Source organism: Leptodactylus fuscus, chromosome 1, assembly GCF_031893055.1.
Source record: "Leptodactylus fuscus isolate aLepFus1 chromosome 1, aLepFus1.hap2, whole genome shotgun sequence".
In the NCBI taxonomy this organism is placed as follows: domain Eukaryota; kingdom Metazoa; phylum Chordata; class Amphibia; order Anura; family Leptodactylidae; genus Leptodactylus; species Leptodactylus fuscus.
The window spans coordinates 311,311,698-311,331,008 of record NC_134265.1 but is presented as its reverse complement, the minus strand read 5'-3'; the positions used below and the strand labels follow the sequence as shown (position 1 = coordinate 311,331,008).

Sequence of the window (19,311 nt, the reverse complement as noted above, 5' to 3'; positions counted from 1 at the left end):
GGCAGGAAAAGGTGAGGATAAGGGTGAACTCCCCAAAGTGTCAGAGGCAGATGTGGAGGTGTCCTGGCTGCTGGTCTGGACTGCAGCGCCAGCCCTGTCAACAGTGGGAGAGGCAGTGGCCGCCAGGCCACACGACGATTATCCTGCGCTTGCTCTCACCCACTGAGCCCAGGGCTTGCCTTCCAAATGATGGCACCCGCAAGAGGTGGTGAGATTCCTCTCCGCAGATCTCCAAACCATCTTGGACTTGCAAATTGCACTAAATTTGTCATGTAACTGACATGTATATGATGAGTCTATCCATTGTCTGTTCATTTTGGTGAAAGCCTGACAGCTGACAGACAGCTGTGCTTGTCAGTGATGATGCCACCGGCTGCTTGTACCCCCAGTTTTTGCTGCTTAGCTTGCCTCCACATCCACACTGCTTTTGCCCCTACACATCACCCCTATCCATGCCTGTGCCTCTAGCCATAAGTCTGCCACCCATGGAAACTCATGGTGCAGAAAGTGAGGGAGCTGACTCTGAGGAACCCTTGGGTTTTGTAGCTGGTACTCCATCAAAGGTCTCTGCTGCTCACACACCCTGCTGAACATACGGTATCTAGGGTTAGAGCGTGTGGTGACCTCGCACAACAGTAGGTGCTTCAGGCAGATGTAGGCCTTGCTGGAGTGTATTGCGGCTAGCTCCAGGTACTGTAGACTTGGGAAAGTGGGTGTCCAAGTGCCGCACTTTCACCCTTAGCTCAGCTAATTTGGGGTATGTTTTTAAAAATCATTGCACCACTACATTGAACACGTGGGCCAGGCATGGAACGTGTTGGAGGCTGGCAAGCTCCAGAGCCCTCCAACAAGACAAAAAAGCCTGGCCCCAGGGGCAGCGGGGATAAACAAATTGCCATCTCATCCAGGATGGCATCCCTGACCTCAGAGGCAGTGTGCTGTCCGTCTCCCAAGCTGATGAGCTTCAGCCCAGCCTGCTGACGTCTCCCCACACCAGTGTTGCAGCGTTTTCAGCTCGTAGCTGGGGTCAATCTAACAGCGGAGGAGGAGGAGGGTGGTGTTTCAGCCCTCCTCCCAGGAATGTTTTGTGGGGAGACAAGTCAGGAAAATTCTTGAAACGGGAGAGTTTTGCATCTTTGCCCTTGCTGCCTATGGACATCCCTTTGCCTCTAGCCACCATTTTCCCTGCTTTGCTTGCCTCCACATCCACACTGCTTTTGCCCCTAGACATCACCCCAGTCCATGCCTTAGCTTGTACCCCCAGTTTTTCCTGCTTAGCTTGCCTCCACATCCACACTGCTTTTGCCCCTAGACATCACCCCAGTCCATGCCTTAGCTTGTACCCCCAGTTTTTCCTGCTTAGCTTGCCTCCACATCCACACTGCTTTTGCCCCTAGACATCACCCCAGTCCATGCCTTAGCTTGTACCCCCAGTTTTTCCTGCTTAGCTTGCCTCCACATCCACACTGCTTTTGCCCCTAGACATCATCCCTATCCATGCCTCTGCCCCTAGCCATAACTCTGCCACCCCTGGAAACTCATGGTGCAGAAACTTTGGGAGCTGACTTTGAGGAACCCTTGGGTTTTGTAGATGGAACTCCATCAAAGGTCTGTGCAGCTCACACACCCTGCTCAAGATATGGTATTGTAGGGTTTCAGCGTGTGTGAATGACGGACAACAGCCTGTGTTTGGACAGATGTAGGCCTTGCTAGAGTGTTTTTAGGCTAGCAGCGACTCCTGTGCACTTGCAAAAGTGGGCGCACAAGCGCCGCATTTTCAACAGTAGCTTCGGTACATTTGGGTATGTTTTTAAAAAACTTTGCACCACTAGGTTAGACGTGGGCCAAACATGGAACGTGTTGGAGGCTGGCAAGCTCCAGAGCCGCTACCAGGTTCCAGCCATTATCACAGGCGTAAAAATGCCAGGCCCCAGGTGTAGCAGGGAAAAAAAAATGCCATCTCAGCCAGGATGGCATCCCTGACCTCGGAGGCACTGTGCTGTCTGTCCCCCAAGCTGATGAGCTTCAGCACCGCCTGCTGACGTCTCCCCACACCAGTGTTTTAGCGTTTGCCGCTAGTAGCTGGGGTGGAGGTTGCAGCGTCGTAGGGTTTCAGTCTACTCCTGCCATGAATTTTGGCCTGGGAGAGGAGATAGGCCACCCCAGTTTGCACCCGGGGAACAGACTCCACCACATTCACCCTGCCTGTCATTAAAGATAAGCACTGCAGCATCCCTGACCACAGGCGCTTGTCCAAGTGTCGGTGGTCAAGTGGACCTTGCAGCAAAGCGTGGAACTAAGGGCCCACCTGATGTTGAGTGACACGTGCTGGTGCAAGGCGGGGACGCCACACCGGGAGAAGTTGAGACGGCTAGGGACGGCATAGTGAGGTGCCACAGTTGCTATCAGGTCCGGGAAGGCGGGAGTTTCAACAAGCCGGAACGCCAACCTCTCCTGGGCCAGCAGTTTAGCGATGTTGGCGTTCTAGGCTTGCGTGGGTGGGTGGTTAGCGGTGTATTTCTGCCGGCGCTCCAATGTCTGAGAGATGGTGGGTTGTTGTAAAGAAGCGCCTGATGGTGCCTTTGATGGTGCAGGAGAAGGAGATAAGACAGAAACAGGGGAGGATGAGGGAGAAGTCAACAAAGTGGCGGAGGCAGATGAAGTGATGTCCTGGCTCGTCCTCTGGAGTGCATCGCCAGCACTGTGAGCAGAGGCAGTGGCATGAACGGCGGGCGACGTTTGTCCTGCCGTTGCTGCCTGCCACTGATTCCATTGCTTGGATTCCAAATGACGGTGCATTGAAGTGGTGGACAGGTTGCTCTTCTCAGGGCCCCTACTCGATTTCGAGAGGCAAATTGTGTAGACGACACTATATCTGTCCTCGGCGCATTCCTTGAAAAAACTCTACACCTTCAAGAAACGTGCCCTCGATGGGGGAGTTTTTCTGGGCTGGGTAAAAAAGGGAACATCTTCGGACATTCCGGGTCTGGCCTGGCTTCGGCAAAGCAGCTGACCTCTGCCTCTGGACATGTCTCTGCCTCTAGCTACCCTTTTTGGTGCTGCACCTGCCTCAACATCCACACTACTTTCCCAGCTTGACATCTGCCTTGTCCAGGTGGGGTCGGTGTCCTCGTCGTCCACCACCTCCTCTTCCAACTCCTGTCTCGCCTCCTCCTCCTGCACAATGCGCATGTCAACTGGCTGCCCTGACAGCACCTGCGTCTCATCGTCGTCGATGAGGGTGGGTTGCTGGTCATCCGCCACCAAATCGACCGGAGATGGAATGGAGGAGACTCTAGTGTTTGAGCATCTGGACACAGATACTCGTCTGTTAGGTCCGTGGAATCGCGAAATGGAGGGGCAGGTTGTGGTACAGTCAAAGGAAGGGAGAACAGCTCTGGGGAGCAGGGACAGTTGGGGTTATTGTTCTGGGAAGATTGGGAATTTTGGGTGGAAGGAGGACAAGACTGTTGGGTAAGAGGAGGTAGAGGCTGCCTGGCTGGTGGACAATGTGCTTTAAGCGTTATCCGACAGCCATTGCAAGACCTGTTCCTGGTTCTCGGGCCTACTAATCTTTGTACCATTCAGCCTAGTTAATGTGGAACTTTTGTGCAAAGCGCAGAACTTAGGGCCCGCCTGATGTTAAGGGACACACGCTGGTACAAGGCTCAACTCACCCTAAGTGCCAAAAACACTGCTGGTACAAGGCTCTACTCATGCCAAGGGCCTCAATCTCTGCTGGTAGCTCAGCTTAAGGTCCTGTAACTTTGTTTGGAAGGGCTCATGTTAAGGGCTAGAAAAGTGAATTTTGGAAGGTCTTACCACATCACACACACACACACACACACACACACACACACACTCAAAATGACAGTTAAGGGTGAGGGCTTTTGGAATTCCCATTGCCTATTCCATTTGTGGTTGTCATGGGGAACGTGATTTAAAGGGGTGGTTGTTACTGTTTGTTGAGCTTAAATTGGGGTTTGTGTCCATCCATTTGGGGAGTAAAGAAGGTTTCCAGGTATTTTCCCACTTTGATAGAGGTTTTTTTGAATGTGGAAAGTGTGTAGTTGTTAGGCAGTGATGTTGGGGTAATAGAGGGTCTTTGGTGTGTTAGATGCCCCCAGACATGCTTCCCCTGCTGTCCCAGTGTCATTCCAGAGGTGTTGGCATCATTTCCTGGGGTGTCATAGTGGACTTGGTGACCCTCCAGACACGGATTTGGGTTTCCCCCTTAACGAGTATCTGTTCCCCATAGACTATAATGGGGTTCGAAACCCGTTCGAACACACGAACATTGAGCGGCTGTTCGAATCGCATTTCGAACCTCGAACATTTTAGTGTTCGCTCATCTCTAGTGCTGACGTTAACAGAAATCATAGGTTGGGAATGGTGGAAGTGAGAGACAAAAAATGTCAACTGGTCCAGAATCAGTGGAGTGACACCTATTAAAGGATGCAAGAAGATGAAGTTAGTAGAGGCCTCTAAGTTTCTCTACTGTCAAGTGGGTGGTCCTAGGACAAAACAGACAAGGGGATGTGATTCTCAGCCCTGACACTATTTACGAGATTGGACAGTGTCAGAGAGGTCTCACACCCATTGCCTGCTCCTGGCTGACACCACCCACTTGACAGTAGAGAAACTATCATATCAGGCAGAAAACAGAAAATCAGAACTGACGTTATAGGAACATTGGAAACTAGAGAAGAAATTCCAACTGTGCCGCAGCACCTATTAAATAATGCAAAGAACTGGTGTTGGTGAAACTGGTGAAAGGTTCACTTTAAGAGAGAAATTTTGGAGTAAGGCTTTGTATAAATTCATATGTAATATTATTCATAAATAGAGAAAACTTTCAAGATTTCCTTTGCCATAGGACAAATTTTCTATTATAGCAGTAAAGATAGAACTAAGGGGAGGATAAAATATAAGATTTAGATTCGTACTTCTGCCTTTATAGTCTTGCATGCCACAAACATGGTGAATGGAAACAGTGACATGGTGAATTTTCATAGGTTTATTCATCTCTCCTTATGGCCATTCCCTGGACACAAGCATACCTACTTTTTGTTTTGTTAAATACATTCCCCTCCATACTAAAAGCCTTACCGCTCAGGATTTATGGCTGCTTTTATGTCTTCCTGGATTTCCACCACAGAGGTAGCCCTGGCCTTATGTAACAGGTACTCATAATTGTATATACATTCTGTCACCAGACGTTGTATTTGATTCGACTGAAACAGATGATACGATATCCCAATGATTTTCCGCAGGTTAAATACATGAGCAGTTTGATTTTCCCGCTTTACCACCCATGACAGAGGCATGACGGGTGTAGCGGTATCATTTTTATTAACTCTATGGCGACTTTTGCTTTCCAGGTAGTAACTGGCGAATCCAGAGTGTATAGAAAGTTGATAATCCTTTGACTTTACGTATCTATTCATACAAACAGTCCTAAAGTGGCTGTGCGCCCAGTTTATGACATAGCTGTCATCTGTCCTTTGTTCCACCAGGTGGATCCCAAAGTCACTACGTAGCTTGGTCCAGAGCACTTCTGGAAACACTGACTCAGTAATTCCCTGGTATTGTCTTATTTCATCCATTACAGCTTGGTCGAGTGACAGCAAATCCAGGAGTTCTTCTTGGGTTATGCCATTTCTGGACAATGAAATGTAAGATGTGCTCTTTTTTACTACTTGGTCGCCATGATTTTTCTCTAGTCTTGATAGGAACCAGGAATACATCTTAGAGATGTTAGGATGTAGAAGGATTTCTCTTTCAGGGGTATAGGATGTCCACTGTAGAGACTCCATATAAGCGCACACTACATAGAGTGGAAGAGGACACGCAGTACAGGCCTCATGTAGGACTTTTCTTTGGTGCCCAGTGAGTTTACGACAATCTCTAGTCAGCCAAAAGTCAATTATATTATTTATTTCCACCGCACATAATGGTGGTATCTGAATAATATTCTGATCCAATGTAACTTTCTGCAATAAAATAAAGAGAAAATTCTAAGAAAGTAGCATAATGGGAAATGCATTCTTACTGTCATATAACTCTATGCATGTTAAAGGGACTCTATCATTAGAATCCCTTTTCCAGATAATATCACGTCAGACTAGCCTTAAGAAAGGCTATTCGTCCCCGGCCTTTATATTTATGCCCACCCTGCGTTCCATTAATACACTTTTTTTCCCCAATATGCAAATGAGTCTCCCGACAGCACAGGGGGCATTCCTCCTGTGCTCAAACAGTACAGGGGGCATCCCCTCTGCTGCCCGAAGACTCTCCAGCAACGCTTCCATCTTCTCCACTGCATCCTTCATGTAGTCTTTTTATGGCCAACCTCCTTTAGGGAATATAAATTCTGTGCATACGCAGTCAGCTCTGCCATCGGGCTTCAGGCAGAGCCAACTATGCAAGTCTAGTCGGCCATTTTACTTTGGTCGAACACAGTGGCTGCATGCATGGACTTTAGATTTAGAACACAGGCTCGCTGGAAGAAGACTACACAAAGGACGCGACAGAGAGGTGCGGCTGTAGAAGATAGAGACGTCGCTGGAGAGTCTTCAAGGAGCACGGTGAAAGCCCCCTGTACTGTTTAAGCAGAGGGGGAATGTCGCCTGTGCTCTCTGAAGACTCATTTGCATATAGGGAAAAAACAGTATATCAACGGAACACCAGCGCGGAGCAGAAATATAAAGGTAAGCGATGAATAGCCTTTCTTAAGGCTATTCCAATGTGATATTATCTGGAAAAGGGATTCTAATTCCTTTAAGTAAGCAACATAATAGTCTTCCGAAACGTATTATATCAGTATGGAAATATATGATATGGCGATATCAAGCCTATGATTTCATGACCACCATGAGCCAATTGCAAACTACATTAACCCCTGAATGATTCACCTTCTTCAGGACATTTTTGGATGTCCTGTCAAATCTGCGTCCAAGTGTTTCACTTTCTTTTTTTGGGGAAAGGATGCAGTTTTGTGGATCTGCCCATACACATAGCCATTCATTTGATACCCATAGCAGAAATACACTCTTGGTTAAATGCTTATTGGGGATAGTTGATAATTAATAGAGATGAGCGAACAGTGTTCTATCGAACACATGTTCGATCGGATATCAGGCTGTTCGATGTGTTCGATTCAAATCGAACATCACGTGGCAAACTCCAAAAAAATTCGATTCCCCTCCCACCTTCCCTGGCGCTTTTTTTGGACTAATAACAGCGCAGGGGAGGTGGGACAGGAATTACGACACCGGAGGCATCGAAAAAAATCGGAAAAAGTCATTGGCTACCGAAATCAGGTGACCTCCATTTTAGACGAATAGTGGATTTCAAATCCGGGTCATATGAGAATGTGAACTTTGTGACTATGAGACAGGGATAGCTGTACAGGCAGGGATAGCTAGGGATAACCTTTATTTAGGGGGGAATGTTATTAAAAATAACTTTTTGGGGCTCTATCGGGTGTGTAATTGTGATTTTTGTGACATAAACTTTTTCCAATAGGAATGCATTGGACAGCGCTGATTGGCCAGAGTATGGAACTTGACCAATCAGCGCTGGCTCTGCTGGAGGAGGCGGAGTCTAATATCGCTCCACACCAGTCTCCATTCAGGTCCGACCTTAGACTCCGCCTCCTCCGGCAGAGCCAGAGCTGATTGGCCGAAGGCTGGCCAATGCATTCCTATGCGAATGCAGAGACTTAGCAGTGCTGAGCCAGTTCTGCTCAACTACACATCTGATGCAAACTCGGCTCTGCTACATCTGATGCACACTCGGCTCTGCTGCTGCATCAGATGTAGCAGAGCCGAGTGTGCATCAGATGTAGCAGAGCTGAGTGTGCATCAGATGTAGCAGAGCCGAGTGTGCACACTCGGCTCTGCTACATCAGATGTAGCAATCTGATGTAGCAGAGCCGAGGGTGCACTAGAACCCCTGTGCAAACTCAGCTCACGCTAATAGAATGCATTGGCCAGCGCTGATTGGCCAATGCATTCTATTAGCCCGATGAAGTAGAGCTGAATGTGTGTGCTAAGCACACACATTCAGCTCTACTTCATCGGGCTAATAGAATGCATTGGCCAGCGCTGATTGGCCAGATGTAGCAATCTGATGTAGCAGAGCCGAGGGTGCACTAGAACCCCTGTGCAAACTCAGCTCACGCTAATAGAATGCATTGGCCAGCGCTGATTGGCCAATGCATTCTATTAGCCCGATGAAGTAGAGCTGAATGTGTGTGCTAAGCACACACATTCAGCTCTACTTCATCGGGCTAATAGAATGCATTGGCCAGCGCTGATTGGCCAGAGTACGGAATTCGACCAATCAGCACTGGCTCTGCTGGAGGAGGCGGAGTCTAAGATCGCTCCACACCAGTCTCCATTCAGGTCCGACCTTAGACTCCGCCTCATCCGGCAGAGCCAGCACTGATTGGCCGAAGGCTGGCCAACGCATTCCTATTCGAATGCAGAGACTTAGCAGTGCTGAGCCAGTTCTGCTCAACTACACATCTGATGTAGCAGAGCCGAGTGTGCATCAGATGTGTAGTTGAGCAGAACTGGCTCAGCACTGCTAAGTTTCAGCATTTGCATAGGAATGCATTGGCCAGCCTTCGGCCAATCAGCGCTGGCTCTGCCGGATGAGGCGGAGTCTAAGGTCGGACCTGAATGGAGACTGGTGTGGAGCGATCTTAGACTCCGCCTCCTCCAGCAGAGCCAGTGCTGATTGGTCGAATTCCGTACTCTGGCCAATCTTAGCACACACATTCAGCTCTACTTCATCGGGCTAATAGAATGCATTGGCCAATCAGCGCTGGCCAATGCATTCTATTAGCCTGATGAAGTAGAGCTGAATGTGTGTGCTTAGCACACACATTCAGCTCTACTTCATCGGGCTAATAGAATGCATTGGCCAATCAGCGCTGGCCAATGCATTCTATTAGCGTGAGCTGAGTTTGCACAGGGGTTCTAGTGCACCCTCGGCTCTGCTACATCAGATTGCTACATCTGATGTAGCAGAGCCGAGTGTGCACACTCGGCTCTGCTACATCTGATGCACACTCGGCTCTGCTACATCTGATGCAACAGCAGAGCCGAGTGTGCATCAGATGTAGCAGAGTCGAGTTTGCATCAGATGTGTAGTTGAGCAGAACTGGCTCAGCACTGCTAAGTCTCTGCATTCGCATAGGAATGCATTGGCCAGCCTTCGGCCAATCAGCGCTGGCTCTGCCGGAGGAGGCGGAGTCTAAGGTCGGACCTGAATGGAGACTGGTGTGGAGCGATCTTAGACTCCGCCTCCTCCAGCAGAGCCAGCGCTGATTGGTCGAATTCCGTACTCTGGCCAATCAGCGCTGGCCAATGCATTTCTATGGGGTAAGGTTAGCTTGCGAAAATCGCAAGCTGACAGGGATTTCCATGAAATAAAGTGACTTTTATGCCCCCAGACATGCTTCCCCTGCTGTCCCAGTGTCATTCCAGGGTGTTGGTATCATTTCCTGGGGTGTCATAGTGGACTTGGTGACCCTCCAGACACGGATTTGGGTTTCCCCCTTAAAGGGATTCTACCACTAAAACACTTTTTTTTCTAGTTATCACGTCGGAATAGCCTTTAAAAAGACTATTCGTCTCTTACCTGTAGAAGTGCTCTCCGCCGCGCCGTTCGTTCAAAATACCGGTTTGTACCGGTATGCTAATGAGTTCTCTCGCAGCGATGGGGGCGTCCCCATCGCAGGAGCAGCGATGGGGGCGTCCCCATTGCAGCTCGAAAACTCACCGCAGCGCCGCCTATCCGGTCTTCGGTGTCCTCCCCTTTCGTCTTCAGCGTCTGTCGGACGCCTGCGCAGTATGCTCTCTGTTCAGCGTAGATTGCCGAACGTACTGCGCATGCGCGAAAGTTCGGTGCCCGCACTATGGCTGGGATCGCAATTTCGCGCATGCGCAGTACGTTCGGCAATCTTCGTCGAACAGAGCGTACTGCGCAGGCATCTGACAGTACGCTGAAGAAGCAAAGGGAGGACACCGAAGACCAGAGAGGCGGCGCTGCGGTCAGTTTTCGAGCTGCAATGGGGACGCCCCCATCGCTGCTCCTGCGATGGGGACGCCCCCATCGCTGTGAGAGAACTCATTAGCATACCGGTACAAACCGGTATTTTGAACGAACTGCGCGGCGGAGAGCACTTCCACAGGTAAGAGACGAATAGCCTTTTTAAAGGCTATTCCGACGTGGTAACTAGAAAAAAAAGTGTTTTAGTGGTAGAATCCCTTTAACGAGTATCTGTTCCCCATAGACTATAATGGGGTTCGAAACCCGTTCGAACACACGAACAGTGAGCGGCTGTTCGAATCGAATTTCGAACCTCGAACATTTTAGTGTTCGCTCATCTCTAATAATTAACCGACTATACTTGGATTTTATAGCACAGGAAATGCCATGGAATAATAAGATTATGACTCCTAGTAAGTATTACTACCAGATAAAAAAATCTAAGGCCGGGTTCACACGGAGTTACGTGCCGCGAGATTTGGCACGTAGACGCCGCGTGACCCTTTGCGTGCCGTACACGCTCCCATTCATTTCAATGGGAGCGGGGAGCGTATGCGCCGCGCTAGTTTGCGGCCGTGAATAAATGCACGGCCGCAAACTAGCGTGGCGCATACGCTCCCCGCTCCCATTGAAATGAATGGGAGCGTGTACGGCACGCAAAGGGTCACGCGGCGTCTACGTGCCAAATCTCGCGGCACGTAACTCCGTGTGAACCCGGCCTTAATCTGTCTTTAGTACATAAAAAATCTACATAAGAATTACAATATTTAATCATACAATAAAAAAAATGCTGAAACAATACATGTAATTACCTGTAAATGCCTGAAGGAGGAGAAGTCTGACACAGAGGATACAGACACAATGAAATATACATGTGGGGGCAGTTCTGTGGGTATCCAGGACAGACGTGCTTCACTTTCTGATAACTCATCTATACCATCCAAGATCACCATCAGCGGCCTACTTTCAGTAGCCAGTTCCAGAACCGTTGAGAACTCATTTATCAAACCTCTAAGATTCTTAGAATATAAAAAATAACAATGTAAACCTATGAACTTTTTATTAACAGCACCGCTATCTTTAGTGAGTACAGACTGAGATATCTGTATGTTCCCTATTGTTTCGGGTTTTTAAATCAGGTTTTATTTTTCTGTGAAAGTGTAGCCCAACCGTATGCAAACGTACGATATGAAGTTGCTTGTGTCACCTATTGGCTTATTTTGCAGAATATATTGAAACACGTGGTTGACTATGTGTTTAAATATTACTACAATACAATTTTCAATACAGTACAAGAAAGGTATAGCATTGTACAAAAGTCGCTAAAAGGGCAGTCTTTTTTAAGCATCTGTTGGGTTGACTTTAACCCCTTCCCATTGGAGGCATTTTTGATTTTTATTTTTGATTCCTCGCCTTCCAAACCCCATAACGTTTGTATTTTTCCATTCACAGAGCCATATGGGGGCTGAATATTTGTGGGATAAATTGTTCTACATAATGGTACCATTTATTATTCTGTAAAATGTAATGGGACGCTGGAAAAAATGAGGTGTAATTGGAGGAAACCCACAGACCCCATAGACTACAATGGGGTCCATGTGGTTTCTGCTTGGTTTCCGCACAAGCATGCGGAGAGAAGAGCCTTGCAAGCAGTACTTTTCTCTCTTCATATTTTGTGCGAAAACCGAGCGGAAACCACACAGACCCTATTATAGTCTATGGGGTCTGTGGGTTTCCTTAGGTAATCGCTTTTTAATGCATATAGGCTTCCATTCAGGGTGGTTGGGCCCCAAGCAGTCTCCCTGAACGGAATACCGAACCGAGCCTCATACCTGCGGATTACTTTTAAAACCTATTGAAATCAATGGGACAGTTTTTGAGGATTTCAAATACTGATTTCAAACAGATTTGCCAAACGCAGATGTGAACTGGGCCTTATATCTTAAATGGTGATAATATAATTATACGGCAGTTACCTCAGAGAATTGAGTTTTCAGGTTAAATATGCCAGCTATCTGATAGCACAGGCTTTGTAGCAAAAGGCGGGTATTTCGGCTGTCCCCAGTAGCACCAATAAATCGATTTACAACTCTCAGGTCCCTGTTTATTTGAAGGAGATTGAAAATGAAGATCAGGAATTATTACAGACACTTCACTCTTTACACAACAATGAATCTATGCCGGACAATAGACATAACATTTTATTACAGGATATTTATTTTTTACACTAGCATATGGAAAGTTAATAGGATAGAAAGAGAGGAAAAGCGATAGCATATATTTAATATGTTTCATAACAATTACAGTTTTTATTATTACTAAATTAAAGGACTTCTCCTAGGTCATTAATTGGAGACTGGTTCTAACACCCTGGCTCCATACTGATCAGCTGATATTAGCAGAGTGTACATTGCCAGAAGCAGATGACTCTGCACACTCTGCTATGGTCAGTATGAGAGCTAAGCTGCAATAACATAGATGAGCCACTACATAGTATATGGAGCCATCTGCTTATATAATCAGCTAATTGGTGAGGGGCCACGACCACTACCGATCTCCACCCTAATGTGCTAAGGACAGACCATTAAGTGTCAGTCTTCCAAGACTCCTTTAAATATTCTATATCTTAGGGTCCATTCACACAGTTTTTTAGCGCTGATTTTGATGCTGAATCCGTGTCAGAATCCACGTGGAAAAAAGCCTTTAATGGCTTCCTTTTTCTGCTAGTGGACCCTAAGACAACCCCTAAACTTACAAATGAGAAACCCGATGTATGACCATTATACGTCTTCTGTATTTTTAGCAATTTTTCTCTCTTGAGGCTTTGTGTTTAATTTTATCCAAGAGGATATAAAAGTAGGAGCCTTTGTTTGCGCCTCTGCTTCTCTTTCACTTGGCTCCTCTTCGCCCTTCCCTCTCCATAGACTTCCTTGGGCACATGTAATCTGAAATCTCTGCGAGCCGTAGTTCATCTTGGGAGAACGAGATGGATTCAGAAGAGATTTCAGAATAAATAATGTATTGGAAATGGTTAATTTTGCTTCTTGACGCTTCTTCCACTTTATTTATGCTTTGTTTTAGCATTGTGCCTTGTGGTACAGAGACGTTCATATTCCCAATCCAGTGATTATAAGACATGCACGCAACCCAGACACGGATCTCAAATTCTAGAAATTTCTATATTTTAAAATGAAGGTGCTACAAGTGTATAAAGGTTTAGTGCACATCACCATAGTCAACTCATTCGATTTTAGACATCCACTTCAATTTATCATCTTCAAATTGAGTTTACATCTTCAGGTGTCAGGGTTAATGATTCTATGACTTGCTTAATTGCCTATCTTTTATTAAAATCCCTTAAATCCAATGTGTTGGCATTCTTGTTCTCACCATCCTTAGAACTCGCAGTAAAATAAATCTTAGGAGAAGACGTGGCTGGTTATATATATATGGCACCTGTCTGCAGAACTGAAGACTGGAGATTCAACTATTGTTTTTTCATTTATACCATTTATAATACTAATTGTAACCCAATATGATGGAAAGCAGTGACTGTACGACACACAGTGGGCAGTTCTGAGTATACATTGTTGTATGACCATAACTTACCTGGTAACCCAGTGTGATGCTGCAGCAGACACTTTGGCTATCAGAGCACTTTTCCCACTACCAGGCTGTCCATGTAATACAACAATATGTCTATTAGAAGATTTCACACAGTCTCGGAGCTGTCTCAAAAAGGACTCTCGACCAATAAAGTTCTTTAGTCTGCAAATGGAAATACAATACATCTTCAGAAGATCATCCTAAGCAACTATATGTAATTTACAAGTTCTCTGTTCAATATCTCAGGTTTTTTTTACCAGAAGGAACAACTCACAATGTATGGCAGTGCATGGCATGCTCTAAAATCTCTTTATTTCTCTGATTCCTAAAGAATTCCTTTCTCTTCCAAGTTTTTTCTGGTTCACAGGAAATATGGCATGTTCTGCAATGAGATTATTACATACATGACTTACTTTGTAATACTTGAAACTATTGATACACAAATGTATGTCATCTCATAAATGCACAGAAGTAAATGATCCTTAAAGGGGTTGTCCGGGACACAGAAGTTTTCTATTTACAGAATTCATAAAAATGTAATGCCTTCTGAAGCAATGGTCACCTTTCTCCCATTCCTGATGTGATGACTTGATCACCAACAGTGGTTCTGTGACATCACGTATACCTTACGACATCTGGTGCTTTACTGTCCTGACGTGGCTTCAATGTGACCTTGTGTGGGTGAGCTAAGCTCTACATTATACCATGCATGCGCTTGATCTCTACCCTTCTGGTATAAGGAGAGCACAGATCGGGCGCATGCGTAGTAGACACTGGCTCCACTCTGACACTACATCTGGACCTGGCTACAATAGAGACCAATAAGACCAACAACAAGAATACATCCAAGCTAAAAGAAACATTAAAATAACTTGCAGGGATTTAATGTACACTGTCTACCAATAAGTATTTGGACACCTGTAGTAGAATAGAAAAAGAACCTTTATTCATATTCAACAAATGTGCTGCCTTACAGATGGTATTGAGTGACACAATACTACCGGATGCCTGGTGAAACTCCTGGTGTATGTGAGCCATCAGTTGGGTGTGGTTTCTCTGGCCAGCACTCATTGGTCTCTATCTGCCAGTTTTGGGGATCTGACGACTCGGGGCACATTTCGCCAATCACCGTTCACCTTCCACTTTGTAATCACATAGGCCACTGTTGATTTTGGGTAATTCAGTTCGCTTGCTATGTCCCTTAAGGAGCGAACATTTCTGTATTACCCCACAATTACCCCATTCTCAAGATCGGACAATTCTGTGCTTCATGGCGTCTTCCATGCAACTAATTCCAATGCACTAATGCCAATGCACTAATGCCAATGTTTTTTCCTATTTAACAGTAGAAGGCGCGAAGTACATCATGGCCGCAGATATCTTCAATTACTCCAATTACTTATTGGTAGACAGTGTATTTTAGCTACTACAAATTATATTTACATGTTCTGTATGTGCAATAACAGAATAGTTCACCATGTGGTTAAAGTGGACTTGATCCAATTCTGCAAAACTGGTGGTTGGACTGGTTCTAAATAATAAGTAAAGGGTGTATTATTTATACCAACCCGTTGAAGTGCCCAATAACTTTCCTCTGGAAATCAGTACACAGGCGTTCCAGATAATATGCATGGGATCTGTTACTAACAGGATTTATTCCTTCCCATCCCCAGCTGACACTGTACTCGTAGATATTTGTGTGACGCAACTGAAAGACAAGAATCACATGTGTAACATCCTGACTACAATCACATATGACTATTAACCCCTCTATGATACCTACCCTCTGATGGATTCCCTTGATAAGTGCCTGTTGTACATCATGCAGGGCCTTGTTGATCTCAGGCTTGAGAGGGAGGACATCGATGTAGTCAGAAGCTCGACTGCTGGACAGGTTATATTTCATGTCGCTGATGATTCGCTTAAAGCAATGAAAGTGATCTTCTGGGCTTCCTCTTACTTTAAAAGCCTGGTCTATTTCTTGCTGGACCACTTTAAGTAGAGATACATGTACATGAAGGTTATTTTTGTTCCAACATTTCCAACTCTCCTAATACCTGTCAGTTATTTTTTCACCTTAAACAGGCCTTGAGTGTGAAGCATCAAGTAATGACCCTCTGATGTCCCTAGCAAAGATTTTAGTTGCAGAAATGTCAAGTTATAAGTAGTTAAAACTTTATGAAAATTTACCTTATGTAACACAGGGGACAGGGAGAAGCTTCATTTAGTCACGTAGTCATGGGGCAGAATCATACTCTTTGAGGCCGGCAGTTAAGTAGGGTATCAGGCCAAAGTCTGACATGTCCGTCACACCTCATGACATAATTGAATACAGTGACTACCTGACTAGATGAAGCTGCTCTCCACCCCCATGACTAGTTAAGAAATATGTGCTTAGGCCGATTTAAGGTTTGAAACCTTATAACTTGACTTTTCAGCAATAGAACTCTTAGTGAGGGGCACCCTAGGAAAGGTCATTTCATGAGGCGACACATGATGGGGTCCGTTTATGGTGGAAAAGCCACTTGACAGGTTCTTCAAATTAATAAACATGTAGAGATTGTAGGCTGTTATTGCTGCACATCGGATCCCTACTGATTCATATTACAGACTCAGTTTAGAGAAAAGACGTCTACGGGGAGATCTAATAACAATATACAAATATGTGAAGGGACAATACAAAGAACTTTCTGAGGATCTTTTTACTTCTAGGCCAGTGACAGTGACAAGAGGACATCCACTACGTCTGGAGGAAAGAAAGTGTCACCAGAAACATAGAAGGGGATTCTTCACAGTAAGAACAACGAGGCTCTGGAACTCTCTGCCCCAGGAAGTGGTGATGGTGGATTCATTAAACAAGTTCAAAGAGGGCCTGGATGCCTTTCTTGAAGAGAAAAATATAACAGATTATGGACTCTAGATTTTAAGGACACGTTGATCCAGGGTTTTTATACTGACTGCCAGATTGGAGTCGGGAAGGAATTTTTTCCACTGGAATGGGGAAATTGGCATGAGCCTCTTGGGGTTTTTTGCCTTCCCCTGGATTAACACTGTAGGGATTGTAGGCTTATAGGTTGGACTTGATGGACTGATGTCTTCACCCAACCTCATCTTCTATGTAACTATGTAACTATAAGTGCTTTAAGGCTGAACCAGGGCATAGCCACAGGGTAGGCCAACATGACACGGCCTGAAGGGGAGGGAGAAGTGTTTAGGGGAGGGGGAAGTGTGTCAGGAATTCTTGGGTAAAGTTATAAGGAGAGCCACATAACGTCTCGGGACATTCGGCTGAAAAAGGGGGACAAGAGTCCCATCCATCCTTATTGTTTTCTTTGGAGCATATCTATTGATATGCTGCCATGATGTCTACTGTTCATCATGGCGGCTGATCAGGCTGGTTGTCCTTGGAGTTGGTGAAAATTCTGGGGGATGGGGGGGAGGGGGACATTGTGGTTAGTTTCCCCAAATGAATGGTACTTAGTTTATTTGGTCTGGCTTGTTTGGACTCCTTCTGGGTGGTGTCCCAGGGAGTGGTTTGGTGATTGGTCATCCATATTGAAATGGTGCCCCTGTGGTTTGGGGGTAACGGTGTGGTGGGTAGATTGGCGGCCAGAGTTATGTAACTCCCAGGACCTCCTCCCCATAAATTTCTCAGGTATAATTTTGGTTGTTATAAACAATCCTATTAATATTATAAAGGTAAATGTTTGTGGGTTTGTGTGTTTGGATGTTTGTTGGTGCATGGCAGGCTGTGGGCAAGCTATAGAGCCAGGACTGCGGCACCATAGGTTGGGGGCTCAATGTGGGTGTGCTGATTCACCAGGGACACAGAGAAGAAGATGGCAGCCGCCCACAGGGTGCCGGAGCCGCAGCTATACCATGCTGCCTACACACATCGCGGAGGAGGCTGCTGCACCCCACACTACACATACAGGTCAGTGCATCGGGGGGGGGGTCCCGGGGGGGTGTCCGAAGGTCCTCAGTTTCAGTTCCCCCCCTACATCGGCCCCCGTGTAGTAGCTCTCACCTTTGGCTCTCCCCTCCGCTCCACACACTTCTCGTGCTGCCGCCTGTGTCCTATATGAAGCACAGCGAGCTCCGGCGTCAGGTTGCTATGACGCCGGGCCTGCTCTGCTACATAAACGCCACAGGGAGCAGCACTAGAAGTGTGTGCAGACAGCCAGCAGAGGGAGCAGAGGAGAGAGACAAAGGTGAGAGCTACTACACGGGGGACGATGTAGGGGGTGGGGGCAGGGATGGGGGAACATGAGACGGGGGGCAGAGATAGGGGGGCAAGACACTGGGGGCACATGAAGTGAACTGGGGGCAGAGAAGGGGGGACATGAAGCTGGGGGCAGAGATGGAGGTGAAGAAACTGGGAGCAGAGATGGGGGGACAAGATACTGGGGGCAGAGATGTGGGGGACAAGATACTGGGGGCAGAGATGGGGGGGACAAGATACTGGGGGCAGAGATGTGGGGGACAAGATACTGGGGGCAGAGATGGGGGAGCAAGATCCTGGGGGCAGAGATGGGGGGGACAAGATACTGGGGCAGAGATGGGGGGGACAAGATACTGGGGGCAGAGATGGGGGGGACAAGATACTGGGGGCAGAGATGGGGGGGACAAGATACTGGGGGCAGAGATGGGGGGACAACATACTGGGGGCAGAGATGGGGGGGCAAGATACTGGGGGCAGAGATGGGGGGGACAAGATACTGGGGGCAGGCCCGCTCTGGCCACAAGTAGAGGGGCGTTGGTGCCCACGGCCCGCGCTGCAGGTGGTTTGCGCAGGCATCAGGGGGCCGCCGACGAAGTCGCGGGTTATAGCTAGTGTGTATATATTTATGGGTTTCTATGAGCACTGTTATTGGTTATTTTATTATTAATAAATGGCTGCTGTGGCCAATTGATCCAACCTCAGTGCCAGTATCTTTTGCACAATAAGGTGAGGTGAGGTTATGTACTAATGGACTGGGATCTATAGTGCCAGTGTCATGGCTGCAGAGAGAAACAACTGCAGGCAAGGATAGCTTCTTTTGTTACAGTATATCCTCCAAATACTGAAGAAGACCCTATATTATCTGCCTTTTCATCATGTATTACGCTATATACATATATTAAACTATTGTGTCTGAATAGGGATATACACTGGAATTCATATAAGTAAATGAAATTAGAGTGACCTCTTGCCATTACCATTTACCTGATTTTAGGAGCTTCCCTGCAGTGTCTTTACCTAGCACCTGCGGACTGTATTCCTGAAGAATATCATACAGTCTTTGCATTGTACCTATCCATTTGCTTTTGGCTTGCTGCCGGCGTATAGGGTCCTTGCTAAATATATCTCCATAATACGTGCTACAACAGAAAGCAGACCAATGGTTACCATATTTATAAAGTTGAATTTAGTGAAAACATCAGGCACTCAGTTCACTGTTATAAGTTCTACAAAGAAAAGACATGTGACACGTGTAAGTTGCATATTATTTGATGAATATGAGATATTCTTCTAACTAATAGAGTTGCACGGCCTTGTCCCTGCCATTATTACAATACATGGTCTAAAATGTAATGGCCTATCCCTATGATTTAAGGTTTCTGGTGGTCCAACTCTCAGTTACCCCTCCATGTGGATGTGGT

General features: G+C 46.5%; 1 protein-coding gene across 1 annotated transcript in view; it reads right to left on the bottom strand.

Moving 5' to 3' along the window:
* LOC142218232 (uncharacterized) overlaps positions 1 to 19,311 on the bottom strand; it is a 72,439-nt gene that overhangs the window by 27,516 nt on the left and 25,612 nt on the right. The window contains exons 8-15 of the mRNA XM_075286830.1: positions 18,875 to 19,029; positions 15,452 to 15,660; positions 15,237 to 15,376; positions 13,943 to 14,050; positions 13,672 to 13,830; positions 12,039 to 12,162; positions 10,875 to 11,081; positions 5,110 to 5,993 (exon numbers count right to left, since the gene is read on the bottom strand). Of these exons, the coding sequence (XP_075142931.1) occupies positions 5,110 to 5,993; positions 10,875 to 11,081; positions 12,039 to 12,162; positions 13,672 to 13,830; positions 13,943 to 14,050; positions 15,237 to 15,376; positions 15,452 to 15,660; positions 18,875 to 19,029 (1,986 nt within the window). The remainder of the gene's footprint in view (positions 1 to 5,109; positions 5,994 to 10,874; positions 11,082 to 12,038; positions 12,163 to 13,671; positions 13,831 to 13,942; positions 14,051 to 15,236; positions 15,377 to 15,451; positions 15,661 to 18,874; positions 19,030 to 19,311) is intronic.